The following is an 18895-nucleotide window of genomic DNA, read 5'->3' as shown; positions in this document are numbered from 1 at the left end:
AGTTCCATCTTATTATGAGGCGGTCATTGGTTCGATTGAAAAATGGTTAATTGAAGGTGATCCAGATAGACTTAAAAATGATAAAGATCAGATGCAGGATAAAGAAAGACATATCACGCATATCTTACATACTTCATCTGATAGTTTTGAAACAGAAAGTTCCATGTCATCAGTGATACAACCTGCCACAAAGAAAAAGCGCAAGAGAAAGAAAATGAGAAGAAGATTTGATGCATCAGACGGCCGTGAGCAGCTTGATTTTCGGATAGGAAAAAGTCCTACCATATGCAGAATTGGACATGGCACATCCGACAAGCAGCCGACAGATTTGCCTGAAAGCAGGCAAATGCTCAGTATACACTATATTGAACACATCTGATGCCAGGGGCATCCGCTGTATTTCTAACCCTACTCCTTGTTTTTTCCGCATTTTCATTTCTGTTTTAGGATTAGATTTACTTTTCTAGATAGTTAATAAATGAAGAGCTTATATCTTTCATGTGCTTAATGTTATATGATGATTTTTTGGACAGACGCTACTTATATTTTGTTGTGTGTTGCATGGATGCAGATTCTGGATTCTCACATTCCTACAGAGCAGCAACGTGTCCCCAAGTAGAGCCAGATGTTGACCACTACCGGTCAACTACCCATGCAGTACACCCCCTTTTTCTTTGCAAAAAGGGGTAACACCTGATCGACGTGTCCGTGCCATCCTGTAGTCATTAGCAGCTTGATCATTTTAATTGTAAACCCAGTCTGCATGTATGAATTGTAAATAATATTAGCAGATATGAGTCGTGTATGTAAATTGCCCTAGGTGGACCTAACTTTCTAATGGTAATCTTCGTCCCGGAAGGTTTTTCGTCTCACCGATCCATGATTGGCAGAGTTTTCCTTCAGCCTGACCCCAAAGCCGGGATGGATTTTGTCATTAGAATTTTAGGAGAATCCTAGTGTGTTAATCTGCTAGATTATAGTTGTGTCGCAGAACTGGGTGGTTTATGAAGGTCTATGTCAAATGGGTTTTTCCCCTTAAGATGTAAATTGTAAAAGTCATGATGTAAAGTGTCTTGAGGGTTGAAAAATGTTTTAATCCCCTCATAAGTCCTAAGTCCTAGGTCCGAGGGAATTTTTTCCAAAGGCTAAGTTCGAGGATCCATTTAAAAATGAATTAAAAATTTAAAAAAAAAAAAAAAATTATAAAATAAAGCAAAAACCCTAAAATAATAAAATAATAATATTTTGAGTGAATGCATGTAAAATATCATTTTTTAATAAATCGACGGATGAGATTAAGAGATGTCTTGATTCTCATCAACGGTCAAGATCATTTCAACATGGATCACTCGAACTAGCCGTTGGGATCATTTCCTTTAAATAGGGTGTTAGGGGTCATTTCAGATCATCGGATCTGTGAGTCTTGTGCCGAAGAAGCTCTCTTGTAGTTCATTTTTGTGCAATAAAGAAGACTTTGGGGTTAAAAATCTTGCTGGTGTTACTCTTCTGAAAATGCTGTAAGATTGTTCTATTTGTTCTGCATAATTTTATTTTCAGCCATTAATGATAGCTTAATGAAGATTGATCTAGGCACAGGTATCTTGTCTGATCTTTGAGGTTTGAATGATAGTTTAGATCCTAAAATATATTGGCAGGTATCTCCATTTGATCGGGGTTTCACTATTGTTTTCTCCTTCTATGTTGATGGTTGATTTTAAGCTGTGCAAGAAATCCTTTTTTCAGATTACCGGGCGTTAGGGGAAGTTATCGGCTGAACCAGCCAATTCCCGGGTTGTGTTTTCTGAAAGAGCCCAGCCAGTTCTTGATCCCGGGCTTATCATTCGAAATATTTTTTATGAATGCATGCGGGGTTTTCTGAAGCATTTTATATTTAAATTAAATTTTGAAAATATTACTGCTGTTATTGCTAAATCTGGCATTTTGGGGGGCAAAATCTGTAAATTACTCAGCTGATCTGGGGTTTCAAATTTTTTTTTTTTTCTTTATGCAGTTTTCATTAGGGTTTTGTTTCCTTGAAATTGCAGGAACAGGGTTTTTCTTCAGGGGTTTCTGAGCGAGAAAGACAGAAAGTTTTGTGATCAGGTTACCAGATTTCAATCATTATTACTCTCCACCATTTGAAGCTTGCACAGGACAGCAAGGGCACAGATACGTGTTGATATTCTCTCTGAGACAGGGAGGTGATCAGTTGTTTGACGTGAGTTTCCTCCTTTCACCACCGTCACCAAGTCGTCTTCCGAGCAGTAAAAGACAAGAAAAACTTGAAGATCCGTGTGCATAGAGCGCAGGCATTTGGATGAAACCGCACTTCGTTAACACGTCGGCCATCAACCTGAAGATGCCCACGCATTTTTCTTAAATCACCGCTGTCTGATTTGCTGGAAGCCGCAGGCTCTCAAGCGATCTTCATCCGCCATCGAGCACCAGTCCTGTCAGATACGCCTCAGTCACCCGCTCCAGCTTTCTCTCTGCTTATGCCCAGCTCATTCACACTCGTTTCCCGTAGCCCCCTGAGCAAGCACGATTTCTTTTTGCGGTCATTTGCATTAAGTTTCTTTACCTTGGGCTTACGGTCGTAGGTTGAATGCGTTGGTCTATTTTCGATTCAGTCTTTTCTTTCGACCTTGCTGACAAGATATCATCGTATCACTGTGGTTCATCCGTGTCTTCAAGAAATCGATCCGAAAGCACCACCGTCACCTGCTCTCGCGACGAAGTCCTGTTTATTTACGCGTTTAGCCTCTGCGTATTATCAGGGTTACGATTTTTTTTATTTTTTGTTTCTCTTCGGCAGCTTAGATGCTATCCCATAGCGCATGCAGTTAGATATATTTTGATTGTTTAATCTTAGTCTTATGATATATACGTCTGCGTAGTTATGTTTTAGGTTATTTTAATTTTAGATTTAAGTTCAGGGTTGAAGTGTTAGTTTTAGTATTTAGATTTTAATAGATTTTAGTTTAGGAATTAAATATTTTGGGTTTGGTAGTTTAAATTTTATTAATTTTTAAGTTTTAGATTTAGTTTAGATAGTTTTAACCTTTTTTTTTTAGATTTTATTAAAAAAAAAATTAAAAAAAAAGATTTTTTTTTAGTTTAGATTTTAAATTTAAAAGTTTCCCTTTTTTTGTTTCAAATAATAATAAAAAATATTAAAAAAAAAAAAATTATAAAATTTTTCTTGTGGTTTAGATTTAATTAAAGTTTCCCTTAGTCTTTAATTTTTATTTAAAAATAAAAAAATAATAAAAAATAAAAAATAAATTTTGCAATTTCAGTCTTAGCTCGGGAAATTTTTAGGTTTCATCTTTTACGCTGAGGCTAAAATTTTGATGTGGAAGTTAATGTTTGATATGATTTAATTTTCATCTGAAAATTAACTGCATGAACGTGATATCTGGTTAATGATTCATAATTCCATGGTTGTTGAAAAGCATTTATCTCTTCAAAAATTTTAATTACTGGATATCGTTATTGAGCTTTAATCGCTGAATCATTATAAGAGCATTGTGGTTTTACTGGATATCTTGCATTGTTCGATTTATTTGATGATAAATGATTGTTGTTCATAGTTTATATTTCTATATCATCTAGCAAGTAATCGTTTAGTCATAAATCTTATAAGGCACTGGTCCGCTAAAATTAATAAAATCATTTTAGTGCTTCGTGTCTCCCAAGCCAACTGACCAACAGTTGGTCTCCTTCACCTCATAGGGTCTACCCCCCTTAGCCACGGGAGACAGGGTTAAACGGAGAGATCGGGGATTAGAGTGACAACCCCCGGTCTGAGCGTTGTCGTGTCAATCTGTGTGACAACACCTCCTATGCAAAGGCACCATCAAATAGTCTCCTTCAAGCATGTGACACCACCAAAGAAACCATCCGAAGTAAGCATAACAAGTCGACCTACAAACAGTCTACAAGTCAGCCTTCTAGTTGGCCTAAAAGGAGGGACAGTCCTCTATAAATAGAGGTTGTCCACTCCATTACAACATCAACCAAGAAGCTCTGAAATCTGCGAAGAGAAGAGGCTAGAGAAAGGGTAACGAAGGACGAAGAAGAGGTCTCCTAGTGTAGCGAAGGAAGGAGGAGAAAAGCCAAAGTGAAGAGGACTATTTCTAGGGCTAGAAACAGTCACACGTGCGAAGAAAGGGTGGTCAAGTTTGCGGGTATGACAACAGGGACAAACAATCCATAAACTAGTGTTGATTGGGTTTGAAACTAGGCCTACAAGGCCTCCCAAGTCAAGCAAAGAAGCCTATCTCTCTAGCGAAGGAAAAGGACCCTAATTCTCTAGGGTACCTCTCACACGTGCGAGAATTAGGGTTGTAGTTTTGTCACACTAAAGAAGGACGAAGTGCCGGAAGGAAGTGAACAAAGTACCAGGAAAACATAGTGCAGAGAAAGGGAAAGACTTGACTTGTGCTTGGAGGATCTTCCAGTCAAGGGTCTAGGGTTTGGCATTGATCAAGAAAGAAGCTTCAATAAGAGAAAACTTACCGAAGGATTTTCCTCTCAAGAGAAAAGAGGTTTTGGCCCTGGAAGAAAGCCAACATCTTGAGTTCTTGTTTTTATGTTTTTGATAACAGTTTGATGAAGTACACACACATGCATTAATAATAAGAAGAAGAAGATTAAGCTAACAAGAAAAAGTAAAAAGACTCCACAAATTGTTATCAAGTCAAGAAGAATCACACTACACCTAATTGCCCTAGATTCTTCAACATGGTATCAAAGCTAAGGTGACACATCAAGGAAAGGGCAACTCAAGAACACTCATCAAGGAAATGCATCTACAAGGTTGAAGCATCAAGCCAAATCTACTCAAAGAAAAGAAGGCCTACCATCTATCATTCATCAAGGAAGACTACATAGCAAGAAGAAGAGCCTTACACAAAGGCACCTACAAAGAAGAGCAAATCAAAGAGGGACCTACATCATCTACAAGTTACCAAGCAAATCTCTTCATCAAGCAAGTCCACTTGGAGAAGGCAACTTGAAGAACATCAAGATCCTAGGAAGGCAAGCCATCAAGTCTTCAAGGAGAAAGCAAATCCACTACATCTCAAAATATATCAAGTATATGTCCCCTTCTGAATATACATCAATGTCTTTTTGCAAGGAAAACAACAAATTGGTAGGTACCAATAACTTTCTTGCATGGAAGAAGAGGACTGATTTACTTCTCAAAGAGAATGAACTTCTAGAACATGTCAAAGGGAATATCACTATCCCTGCTAAGGAACAAACCCAAGCCTTAGCCAAGTACAATAAGGATGAGACAAGAGCTCAAAGGATTCTAATAGAATCTATCAAGGACTCTCTTATTCCTTATGTCTCCAAATTTGGAACATCAAAAGTTTTTTTTTTATAAGCTAGTAGAGCTATTCTCGGTATCCACAGCTGGAGAAGTGATATCTCTAAGAAATGAATTGTACAAGATGAAGATATCCAAGGGAGGAATAGCTTCCTACTTCATGAAGATCTCTGAGATGAGGGATCAACTTCAAGAACTTGGGGAAGTCGTGTCTGACAGAGAAATGACAACTGTAGTACTCAATGCTCTACCTGAGGATTAGGGCAATTACACATCAAGCATATATGCCAAGAAGGAAGCAACCACACTCAGTGAAATGCGGTCTCTATGCAAGGCAGAAGAAACCAAGCTTAAAGCAAAGGAAGATGTGGGATCAAAGGAGCAAGCATTTGCTACCATGGCCAAGAGAAAGGGAACATTTGGCAAATTTGATCTATGAAGAACAAACAACAAAGACATGTCCAAAATCCAATGCTATGGATGCCAAGAATATGGACACTAATAAAGGAATTGTCCTAAGCTTAAGAAGGACAACAACAACAAAAGGAAGAGGGAAGAAGCTCACATGACTCAAGAGGTGAAAGAAGAAGAAAAAAAGCAAAAGAAGGAAGATCCTCTAGATCTCTATATGACTAAGTCAAGCTCTTTAGTTCAAGTAAAAGGGTTTATTTCAAGCCCTAGATTAGCCACACGTGCGAAGAAAGCAGACCTACAGTAGGGTAAGAGGATCAGCCTCTCAACTTGGAAATATCTCTCAAGCAAGTTCTCACTCTCTAGCCTAAGTATCAAGGAAAAGGAAGATTGCCAAGCGAAATAGAGAAGGAAAGGAAGACACCAAAGAAGAGTTCTCTAAGGACACCTAGGGTTTCTATAGTTGCCGAAAAAAGAGCTATCAGTTGTCGGAAGAAGTGCAAAGGAAGAGATTAAGGTGCAAAGCAAAAGAAGGCATTGATTGAAGGACAAAAGGAAGAGACATTGTGTCTTGTGCTTGGAGGATCCACTAGTCAAGGGTCTAGGGTTTGGCATTTGTCAAATTAAAGCTTCAATAAGAGAAATTTGCAGAAAGGGTTTTCCTCTCTAAGAGAGAGAGATTTTGCCTTGGCTGAGAGCAAACATCTTGTGTTCTTGTCTCATTTGTTTTGGTAACTGTTTGATGAAGAAAGAGATCACACACTAATAATAATAAGAGAAGATTGTGTTAATAAGAAAAAGTAAAAAGTGCTTCACAAATAGTTATCATTGTCAGAAGAATCTCATTATAACCCAGATGCCCTAGATTCTTCAACATGGTATCGGAGCTAAGGTGACACATCAAGGAAGGGCATCTCAAGAACACATAGAAGATCGAAGCATCAAGATCAAGAAGCAAGGGCACACAAAGGTTGAAGCATTAGATCTACAAGCAAGGGTTCCAGATCCATCAAAGACAAGGAGGATTACCATCTCCTCTCCTAGATCCATCAAGAAGGACTACCAGCCTGGGAACAAAGAAAGAAGAAAGCCTTCCATCTAAAGGCTTCTACAAGAAGGTTCATCCAAGAAGGGTTTACATCAAAGACTCATCATCTTCAAAGGAAGGTACTCAGATCCAGGCTCATCATTGAAGATCTCCATATCTACATAGTGAGAAGTTTTCATCACCAAGCAAATCTCTCGTAAGGCACCTTGAAGGAAGCATCTTGAAGAACTCCAAGATCTAAGAAGTCAAATCATCAAATCTTTCAAGGAAGCTGCAAAGTCTCTTCACAACAGCTCTCTCAAGTAAGTATATTTATGTCCTCTTCTGAAAATATCAAAATGTCTTTTTGCAAGGAAAGCAACAAATTGGTTGGGACTACTAATTTCCTTGCATGGAAAAAGAGGACTGATCTACTTCTCAAAGAAAATGAACTTTTGGACTACATCAAAGGGAGTGTCATTGTTCCTGCTAAGGAACAAACTCAAGCCCTAGCAAAGTATAATAAGGATGAAACAAGGGCTCAAAGGATTCTGATAGAATCCATCAAGGACCCTCTCATTCCTTATGTTTCCAAACTTGAAACATCTAAAGAAATCTATGATAAGATGGTGGAGCTATTTTCAGTTAGTACAACTGGAGAAGTGATATCGTTGCGTAATGAACTATATAAAATGAAGATCTCCAAGGAAGAAGGAATAACTCCCTACTTCATGAAGGTCTCTGAGATGAGAGACTAGCTACAAGAACTGGGAGAAGTTATTTCAGACAAAGAAATGACAACTGTGGTGCTCAATGCATTACTTGAGGAATGGGGCAACTTCACATCAAGTATATATACCAAGAAGGAAGCTACCCTGTTGAATGAACTTTGTTCTATATGCAAAATTGAGGAGACAAGACTCAAAGCCAAAGATGATGTGGGATCAAAGGAGCAAGCATTTGCTACTATGGCCAAGATGTGAAAATTCCTTAAACCGGAATCCCTACTACAACAACTGATGATATTTCTCCTACTTGTTAGATTTACATGAACAAGTTATTCGCAATTTCCTACAGCAAACATCAAAATACATACACTACAGCCTACACCATTAAAATAATATGTTGAAACAAAAAACTAAACAATAGAGAAAAATACAACACAAATGACAGTTGTTTTTGGACAAACGTCCCCAGAAAAACCCAATGCGGGAAAACCGATGCAGCAAATCTAAGGGTTTTTATTATTAAGCAGAAGTTATTTTTGAATACAACCTTTGGATGCCTTGTTGGCAATCGAGTACAAAGAATATCACTCAACAGAAGAAATTAGTGAGATTACCTCACTCTACACTACAAGTCCCAGCTAATCCAGCAGCTGAACCAACGAGTCCCCAACTACTTTTGCGCGGCCCCTGCGTGGGCTTGCGTCAGCCTCTAAGGACATGCGTCACCTCTGCTGGGAATCGATTTGCTCCTTGGAGCTGATTCCAACTCTCCCAGCTTATAACATTAGCATCCTCAACAAACTCGGACCTCTGCGTGGAAGGCTTCTGCGCTGCTTTGCGTGGGCCCTGCGTGAGCCCTTCCTGGCTCTATGTCACCCTCTCTGCCAACTGCGTTGCTCCTCTATGTGTCTCTCTATCTCTTTGCTGAGTATCCTTGGCTCCGGAGAAGATCCTCTGACCAAAACTCTCTCTGCCCCTCTCTGCGTGATCACTACAAAATCACTGCGTTGCCTCTAGCTTCAGCAATTCGATCTGACTGATCAATTCTCTGTGTGTCTTCCAAATGACCCTCAAGCCTCCTTAAATAATCTTCTCGTTGACATTCAACAACCCAGATTAGAAGCTAATCAATGGCTAAGATCATTTATGCTTGATCCTCGTCTTCTTCTAAAAGTTACACCCACAGTTAGATTAATATCCATTAATTATTTTAATTTCCTAAGTTTAGACTTAGGGACCTATTAAAAATAATTAATTATTTTAATAAAACTGTCTCTGGGTGGAATTTCTCAAAACTCTTTCTGGGTTCTTTGGAATACATGTGCCCAAGTCTCCCTGCAAAATTTGAGACTTAGAGCACATCCGATGCTACTATAAATCAACACTCCCTCTTAGTGAGGAATGTGCTCTAGCAATGTCTCCCACTAAAGCATCACCCTGACTTCATAACATCGTCCTCTGCACCGCTGATGTCTGACATGTTGTTCACCAACTACTACACAAATGTTGCATCTGTACTGCTTCTAACGCTGCCATTGTCAATGCTGCATCTGTACTGCAACTCCCTTTGAATTTCTGCATTTGTGCTGCTGCTAGCACTACCACTGCCGGGTGGAATTTCTCAAAACTCTTTCTGGGTTCTTTGGAATACATGTGCCCAAGTCTCCCTGCAAAATTTGAGACTTAGAGCACATTCGATGCTACCGTAAATCAACACTCCGTCTTAGCGAGGAATGTGCTCTAGCAATGCCTCCCACTGAAGCATCACCCTGACTTCATAACATCGTCCTCTGCACTGCTGATGTCTGACATGTTGTCCACCAACTACTGCACAAACGTTTCATTTGTATTGCTGCTGACCCTGCCATTGTCAACACTGCATCCGTACTACAGCTCCCTTTGAATTTCTGCATCTGTGTTATCTGACTGCTGCTAGTTCCACGTTGTCCCTCTGAAGCCACTACGTTGTTATTGCTACTGCACTGTGCCTCCCTGCACTACTGCAACTCTACATTGCGCTGCTCAGACTTGGCGTTCTAGCCACTGCATTTGTCGCTCGAACACTCCTCTGCACCAACTGACACTGGTCCATCTTGCTACTTCTGATCTGGGCTCCTGTAGCAAGGAATTGATCTAAGAGGTGGGCTCCTCAAGGATCCTGCCCATCTATAGCTCTTTTGAACTACGACTCCAAAACAACCCACCTCCCTCCTAGAGGTATCTCGAATGTCATGGCGAACTCCTCCTCGATCTTCACAGATGCAGCCTTCAGATCGTGCTTCTCATCTTTGTCCTTCTTCTTGAGAGGACACTGTGTTGCATAGTGACCCATTTCACCACACCTGAAGCATTTGATCTTCGAGACGTCCTTCTTCCACCTCTGCTGCTCTTGCTACCCCTTGGATGCAAGGGCTGCATTCTCTTCCTCCTCCTTGGGCTTCGACCCACTGCTACTGCTTCTGTCAAGCTTACATTTGACTAGATCTCTCCTTAGCTCCCCTTGCTTAAGAGCTACCCACATCTCATCCCAATTTGCCAAAGTCATCATGCCTAAGATACTCTGGACAAAGACATGCCAATCTTCAGAAATAGAAATTAGGGCCAGTCTTACCAACTCGGACCCTTGAGGTGTTGACCCCACAGCTGCTAACTTGTCACGGGTCTCCTGAAGCTTCCGGAGGAACGGATCTATGCGCTCCCCCTTCTGCATCTGCGCAGATCTTAGTTTCTGCTCTAAGTACATCTTCCGCTGCTCGGAAGATCCTTGATACAACGTTGCCAAGGCATACCACATCTCCTTAGCAGTTCCTCTTCTAGCGACGTGACAAACCACGTGATGCTTTACTCCATCAAGTATCATCCTCTTGGCCTTTGCAATTTCTGCTCGGTACTTCTTCAGCAGATTTGGATTTGCAGGCACGGCCACCACGTTGTCGGCATAGGTCTTGAGAGAATGCTCATCTAGAAGGAATGACATCCTTGCGCTCCAGATGACATAGTTGGATGCCCCATCCAACCTGTCCTGATCTCTCAGCCCACTGGTTGCCATCTCTGCCACGAAAATGTCGAACTGCTCCTCTCTTCTTTTTACTGTTGTTGCTCAGCCAATAAGAAAACAAACCTCTTGGCAGGAAGTCTACTAAGGAAAAATTCATGCACTATCCTTCTCCTCTCTTCTGACGATTTTCTGCCCAGCGATCTGCCTGCAGAAAAACTGTGTCCCACTAGCTCTTCCTCACACTGAGGATTAGCGTTGCTCCCTCTGCCACGACAAGATTTCGATCTAGAAGCCCTTCCTCTCTGTCGGCTCACTCAGAGAGAGACTTTCCTCGAACCTTTAGCCCTCTTGGCTTGGACAACGCAATTCCTCTAGGGATTTGAACTGCTGCCTCCTACAGCTTATTTAATCTCCTTCTCTGCTCAACGTCGGGTTCTCTAGCACTGTTCGTCTTGCTTCACCTGCACTGCTCTGATACCATGTGAAAATTCCTTAAACGGAATCCCTACTGCAGCAACTGAGGATATTTCTCCTACTTGTTAGATTTACATGAACAAGTTATTTGCAATTTCCTACGGCAAAGATCGAAATACATACACCGCAGCCTACACCATTAAAATAATATGTCAAAACAAGAAACTAAACAATAGAGAAAGATACAACACAAATGACACAGTTGTTTTTGGACAAACGTCTCTGGAAAAACCCAATGCAAGAAAGTAGGTGCAGCAGATCTGAGGGTTTTTATTATTAAGCATAAGCTATTTATGAATACAATCTCTGAATGCCTTGCTGGAAATCCAGTACAGAGAATATCACTCAGCAGAAGAAATTAGTTAGATTACCTCACTCTACACTGCAAGTCCCGGCTAATGCTGCAGCTAAACCAACGAGTTCTCGACTACTTCTGCGCTGCCCCTGTGTGGGCCTGCGTCAGCCTCTAAGGCCCTACGTCACCTCTGTTGGGAATCGATTTGCTCTCTGGAGCTGATTCCAACCCTCTCAGCTCAGAACATCAACCTCCTCAGCAAATTCGGACCTCTGCTTGGAAGGCTTTTGTGCTGCTCTGTGTGGGCCCTGCGTGAGCCCTTCCTGGCTCTGCATCACCCTCTTTGCCAACTGCACCGCCTCCTCTGTGTGTTCTCTGCCTCTCTAGTGAGTACCCTTGGCTCCAGAGAAGATCCTCTAGCGGCTAGCCAAAACCCTATCTGTCCCTCTGTGAGATCACTACGAAGTCACTCAGCTGCCTCTAGCTTCAACAATTCGATCTCACTAATCAACTCTCTGTGAGTCTTCCAAATGACCCTCAAGCCTCCTTAAATAATCTTCTCGTTTGACATTCAACGACCCAGATTAGGAGTTAATCAATGGCTAAGATCATTTCTGCTTGATCCTTGTCTTCTTCTAGAAGTTACACCCGCAGTTAGATTAATACCCATTAATTATTTTAATTTTCCAAGTTTAGACTTAGGGACTTATTAAAAATAATTGATTATTTTAATAGAACTGTCTCCAAGTGGAATTTCCCAAAATGCTTTCTGGGTTCTTTGGAATACATGTGCCCAAGCCTCCCTGCAAAATTTGAGACTTAGAGCACATCCGATGTTACCAGAAATCAACACAAAAGAAAAAGGGAAATTTGGCAACTTTGGTCTACAGAGAAAGGGTAAAAGAGATATGTCCAAAGTCCAATGCTTTGGCTACCAAGAGTATGGACACTATAAGAGGGATTGTCCTAAGTTCAAGAAGGACAACAATAAGGGGAAACGAGAAGAAGCCCACATTACCCAAGAAGTGAAAGAAGAAGAGAAGAAGCAGAAGGAGGACCCTTTGGATCTCTACTATGACTGAGATCAACTTCTTCGCATAAGTCTTCTTTAAAGTTTTGGGTATCATAGGAACATGTAGCATTAAGATAGAATGCATGGTTTATGGGAATGGCATCTCCAGGAATATAGGAGCATTATGTAGAGATAGCTCAGATAAAAATATTCATGTAGGAAGGATGAAGCCATTAGATAACCTCATCAATGCATAAAGGAATGATCATGATCAAGAAGAATCATCTTAGAAGGCCACTATCATCAATAGAAAGAAGCATTTGCAAGATAAGGATTATAAGGATCCTCTGGTGGAATCTTCAATAGAAGGTTCATGATTTTCAAAAAAGGCAAATGTCTTGATGGGAATTCCACTAATGGGGATTCAAGAAAGGATGATATGTAGGCAAGAAAGATGCAACAAAGCAAAGGAGATTGAGGTAATCTCAATCTAGGAAGTTGTCAAAGAAAGCAGATATGATCAAGGAAAGAACTAAAGATGAGGTATGTATGCATCTATGTTTTCAGTTAAAACTAAAAGTCATGTCATCATTTGTATCAATGAGCATGGGAAATTGCTCTAGTAGCATGGTCAAGAACAGGGTAGATCTCTTTCATTGAAGATATGCATGAAGACATGGTTCTCACACTGAGAAAGGTCAACACGAGGAACATCCTCATATGAGGTATGAGGTGGTTGACAAGAGAACCTATAAAGAAGCATATAAGAAAAGAGTTAAGGGATAAAAGGACACCATGGATACTAGGAATCAACATTCAACAGATTTGTTGAAGCATCTCCTGAAAGAAGGCACGAGAATTCTGACAAAGGAAGAAAAAGATCAAAAGACCCTTGACACCTGGAAAGGCCTTGGAGATATGAACATGCAGGATGCTGATGATTCAAGCCAACAAATGTCATGAAGAGAAGCCATCTCGTAAGGTACTATTTGATTTAATGTTATTTTTTATTTCTTGAATAATATTTGGATGAGTTCATGCAGGGTTACTGGAACAAAGGTTGTAAGTACAAGTACAACTAGCATTCATGTGGTGGATGGAATTCCTAAAAGAAGCATGATGAGAAAGAAGTAGCCATATGACGAAGGTTCCAGATATGTATCAAGAAGGCCACTTTCCATGAGGAAAGGAATGACATGACAAAACTAAGAAGGAAAGTGATCGATGGCTAATTCCCTACAAAGCTCGAAGGGAATTTCATGACATCAAGGAAAGAAAGTGATCAAGCAGTTGAAGGACCCACAAAGGAGAAGTTGCTGATGGAAAGGGGAGTCCCTAGTTGAGAGGGAGCTCTAACAAGTCCCTAATTAAGAGGGAGCTTGGGCAAGTTCCTGGTCAAAGGGAGCTTGGGTACATTCCTTCACAGGAATGGGAATATATTCCGTAGTTGAGGGAGAGATAGGCACAACATTTTTGTCTTCACTTGGGAAGAAAGAATGGAGGATTAGGTAATCATCTGGCATCCGATGCTCTTTGGGGATGTGTAGGGCATCCAAGAGAAGAGTAGGCAAGAGGACCAATATTCTTTGAGGGTTGGGAACCCAAGCGAAGAATACTCCTAGAAGGTCATACTCAGTGAACACCCAGGTGGGTGTCTACCTTGAGAGACAATGATGGTGTCTATAGTCATTGGTCTCGCCAACATTGTGCTTTGATCTATTGAGAGATAGAGCTGTCAGTCAAGGCCTTGTTGTGGAAACAATGTTGGTTACTATGATGCTATAACAAATGGATTGCCAATCTGATTTCTCTTATGTGAATTCTTCAAATTGAAAATGTCCAAACACCTTGTAAAGTGATTTATGAATACCTCCCTAGTTAAGAGGGAGTGTTGAAGAAAGTGTAACTAGGTTCGGTCTTCATAAATATAATATTTTATCTTTGTACTTGTAAAAGAAAAGAATTATTATTTTTGTCATTATCAAGAATGGGTTTCTTGCCCATTTGATAGGTCAAGCACATGTTTAAGTGCTTCTAGGAAAGTCAAAGAGTCAATGTAATTATTGAAGACCCATGTGGGCATGTTACACTATGTAAACATATGTATTAGAGTCAAAGAAATATGTTTAGGGTGATCCTCCAAAGCAAAGACAAGTCTCCTCTTCAAAGTCGGCTCAAAAATGAATTTTTGGTACACTTAAGGACATGTCGGCCTCACTAGCTCAAGTCAGCCCAAATAGGAGGGACAGTCTCCTATATATAGGGCAGTTCAACCTCACAAAAGTATCACTACTCATCTCTGAAATCAGCAAAGAAGGAAGGACGAAAAAGAGGTGCGAAAAAGGAGCATTGAGGTGATTCTAGGGCAGTGAAGAAGAGGAAAAAGAAACCGAGTTTGGGAGGACTGTTTTTGGGTCTATTTTCTGTCACATGTGCGAAGGAGAGAGGGTATTTCTGCAGTCATATCAGATCCACAAGGACAGCAACACAAGAAGAATTTGATTGGGTAAGAAAAGGCTCTAAATAGACCTCCATCTCAAGCGAAGGAGGTCCCACATCAAGCGAAGGAAAGGAGCAAGTAAAAGGGTTTATTTCAAGCCCTAGATCAGCCACATGTGCGAAGAAATCAGACCTGCAGTAGGTAAGAGGATCAACCTCTCAACTTGGAAATATCTCTGAAGAAAGGTCTCACTCTCTAGCCAAAGTATCAAGGAAAAGGAAGATTGTCAAGCGAAGTAGAGAAGGAAAGGAAGACACCAAAGAAGAGGTCTCTAAGGAGACCTAGGGTTTCTGCAGTGGCCGGAAAAAGAGCTATCAGTTGCCGGAAGAAGTGCAAAGGAAGAGATCAAGGTGCAAAGCAGAAGAAGGCATTGATTGAAGGGCAAAAGGAAGAGAGATTGTGTCTTGTGCTTGGAGGATCCACTGGTCAAGGGTCTAGGGTCTGGTATTTGTCAAATTAAAGCTTCAATAAGAGAAATTTGTAGAAAGGGTTTTCCTCTCTAGGAGAGAGGTTTTGCCTTCGCTGAGAGCCAACATCTTGTTTTCTTGTCTCTTTTGTTTTGGTAACTGTTTGATGAAGAAAGAGATCACACACTAATAATAATAAGTGAAGATTGTGTTAATAAGAAAAAGTAAAAAGTGTTTCACAAATAGTTATCATCGTCAGAAGAATCTCACTATAACCCAGATGCACTAGATTCTTCAACGGACATGACCGTTCGTGAAATGGAACCTGCCTAGGTATATAAGCAGGCCCTCATTTGTAACAATCATCATCTCATTTCTTCTATATATTTCTATATAAATACATTGTCCTATCATTGATATTTATATATTTCAGATCCTCTGAAGTATTTAGCTGTGTCTGCATCATAACAGTGGCTTTTTGAAATTACTTAAATATATTTAGGTTAGTATGAAATTTGAATCACAATGGACAATTTACGGCCATAACGAAAATCCTGGCCAACAGGTTGGTAGAGATATGCCCTGGGAACTGAGTTATTATCTAGATGCATCTTCACAGGCTATTTAACATGATGCCTTGTATCCTGCAACCTAGGATATTCTGAATTAATGTGCTGTGGGTCCCTTGTCCCTGATTTGTCAGGTGTATTATCAAATGACAATTGTTCAGCATCCTACATTTGGATATTCCTATATTGGTGCCTAGTATTTTTCTTATGTAGTTTGTTGGTATCTCGTCGTCAACCTGATCTGGTTGGAACCTCAGTCATCTTTTTCTTTTTAGAAGTAAGGAATTGATGAACTGCTTTCAGCAATTTGCTTTAATTTCTTTAGACAAATAGTTTAGAACATGTGAATATAGTATTTGTAAGCCTTTTGATTGTGAATAAGTGAATAGATATTCTCATTTTGTTTACTAGCTAACTAAGGATTTACTTTACGCAGTGGTAAAACATCCATGGCAGCAACAGTTGGCATTGACAGCAACTTTCCATTTGTTAAAGTAGTAAGTGCTGCATGTCCTTGCTCGTTAAGGGTTTTCTCAGTCTAGCTTTCTAGGCAATATTGATTTCTAGTCATTTTGCTGTTTGTCAGGTATCTGCAGAATCAATGATTGGACTGAGTGAGAGCAGCAAATGTGCAGTTATAGTCAAGGTTAGCCTTAACTGAATATGATATTCTGCTAACTCTTAAGATTCTCTGAGTGTCAGTTGGAATTTATCTAAAGTCATATTTGAACTAAGTTCTGCAATTTAACAGGTTTTTGAGGATGCATACAAGTCTCCATTGAGTATTATCATTCTTGATGATATTGAACGGTATTTTTTGCACTTTTTCCTTGGATTAAATGTCTGAAGCATCACTTTACTAATGATTTATGCTCTTTTTTTCTTAGCTAATGTCGAAGCCTTAGAAAATGCTTTTTTAGCTTTTACATTTGAAATTGCATCTTGCTATTCAGTTATTTATGAGCAGGAAAATGAACTTCCCTTTTATTCCTTACTTTCTGAATTGTTTGTTCACTGGTTTCCAGATTATTGGAGTTTGTGGTGATTGGGCCCCGTTTTTCAAACTTGATCTCACAGACATTGTTGGTGCTTCTCAAGAAAATCCCGCCTAAGGTACTTTATTTCAAATATCTTAAACACCATGATTAGGCTATTTTTTCCTTTTCCCTTGAGAGTAGGGTGTTCCAAATCATGAACTCTATTGTGTCAGTCATATGGTGAGGTTAGCTAAGTTGGTTTAGATGTAGTTTGGTTTCTTATAACTATGCAGGAATTTCAGCTGACAGATGCTTTGCCATTGTTTTTGAATAAAAACTAACCAGGGAAGGAATCTGTTGGTTATCGGGACTACAAGTGAAGTAAATGTCCTTGAATCTTTGGGTATTCGCAAGGCTTTTGGTATTTCATTTCATGTGCCAACATTGGGGCGTGCAGACACAAAGAAGGTATTTATGAACAGTTAGTTATTAGTAAAGATGCAGTTCAGTGAATTGGTTTGATTAGAAATATAGTAGTCTTTATCCCTTTCATTTGCCTTAAACCATGTAAAACCATTCTGAGTTACTGGGAAATCGGGGAATCTATTACTTGGGGTTCCTGGCTTGTCTTTGGCTAACTTTCCACGATAAACAATTTTGCAGATGGGTAGCCTCTTAATAGGTGATAGGATGAGACATGGAGTGATAACAATTGTGTATTGATGCATGTAACATTCTCTATATTTTCTGGGATGAATCTTTGCAGGTTTTACAACGGCTATCTATGTTTGCAAAAGATGACCTTGATGCAGCAGTGGAAGCTATTGATGAGGTTTGTAATGCACAGGAAGAGATTCTTTATCAATAGTGGTGATGAAGTTTCAAATTCAAACCCAATTGGTGCATTGTATTTGCATTACTATCTGAAAACGGGTTTCTTTATTATACTAGTTAGTGTTGTTAAAAGCTTCCTTTGTGATTGATTGTGTTAAAAACTAAAGTAATCTCTTGTGCAGATACCAATCAAGAAGTTGTTTATGTTAGTGGAGATGGTGGCACAAGGCGAGAAAGGAAACAGTGCGGAAGCCATCTACTCTGGAAAGGAGAAAATAAACATTAATCATTTCTTTGATTGCCTTCGTTATCTTACTGGGAATGATGATTTAGATTAGTTCAAGCTATATCCCGGATTTTCTATTGCTCTCTCTTTTCCAAAACTAGCATCTGAGGAGTTGAAACGCATTGGTTGGTTTCAATACCCAATGTTCTGTAGAATGCAGTTCAACTTTATTAACGCATTTCTATGAGCTGCAGGAAGCCTTGTTGTTTGATTATATGAACTGCTGTCTTTTTGACGTGTTCCCGCAGTAAGTTTTGACAGATTGCGACATGCTTTGTCTATTTACCAGAAAGTTATCCATTTTTATTGATTCTCCAAAACGATTTTGCTATTAGAGAAGCCATCTTGTTAATAGAATCAGAATGTAAATGATAAAAGTTACAAGCCAAAGGATAAGAACCATTTTTAAATATTAGACATACAATAAAGGTAGCCCATTCAAATTGAAATTGTAAATGCTAAAATGGACTTGAACCATATGATTTTTAAGGGAAAGATATGTGTAACTGAACGATGTATTAAGTAGCTTCTCCAGATTCACCTTATTGTTATAGTTAAAATAATTTACTAGATATAAGCAGTGTAAGCATCAAAGAGTAAATGAATATCAAAATACCAATTGATTATCTTGGCAAGCTATCTGGCATGGGTCTTGTTGGGACCTAAACTCACTCCTACAGGGAAAATTCCTTATCCCTAGCGAGATAGCCTATAGGCAACTCTCAGGTAAGCCAACCATTTCCATCTCGGTGGCCTTGCCCCACTCATCAGAGTATAGGAAAAGGTCCCAGTCAAGGCCCAAGCGTGGAATCCCTAAAGGCCAAACTAAGTCAAATCATTGAGTAGAGAAGGGGAGCTCCAATACTTGTGACGGTGTGAATGTATGTATTTTTATTAAGAGATAATTCACGTAGTCATTTAATTATCAGCCAAGGTTTGTTAACTTGCAAGGAATTTGTGTTATATGCACAGTACCAAAATTCCTACCAAGGGGTATAAATATGCATAAGACCTACAAGTGGTGGTAATCAGGATTAAG

General features: G+C 39.7%; 1 protein-coding gene across 1 annotated transcript in view; it reads left to right on the top strand.

Annotated features, from left to right (window-relative positions):
* LOC149171324 (vesicle-fusing ATPase-like) overlaps positions 1 to 18176 on the top strand; it is a 492059-nt gene extending 473883 nt beyond the window's left edge. Inside the window, exons 15-21 of the mRNA XM_089424048.1 lie at positions 16196 to 16256; positions 16346 to 16405; positions 16511 to 16569; positions 16785 to 16872; positions 17082 to 17204; positions 17503 to 17568; positions 17753 to 18176. Coding sequence (XP_089280174.1) covers positions 16196 to 16256; positions 16346 to 16405; positions 16511 to 16569; positions 16785 to 16872; positions 17082 to 17204; positions 17503 to 17568; positions 17753 to 17908 — 613 coding nt within the window. The 3' untranslated portion in view covers positions 17909 to 18176. The remainder of the gene's footprint in view (positions 1 to 16195; positions 16257 to 16345; positions 16406 to 16510; positions 16570 to 16784; positions 16873 to 17081; positions 17205 to 17502; positions 17569 to 17752) is intronic.
* Positions 18177 to 18895: the final 719 nt, after the last annotated feature.

This window comes from Pinus tabuliformis, chromosome 4_2, assembly GCF_031772625.1.
Source record: "Pinus tabuliformis cultivar Carrire ecotype Pingquan chromosome 4_2, CPIR1, whole genome shotgun sequence".
Lineage (NCBI taxonomy): Eukaryota > Viridiplantae > Streptophyta > Pinopsida > Pinales > Pinaceae > Pinus > Pinus tabuliformis.
This window is presented reverse-complemented; position numbering and strand designations above follow the sequence as displayed.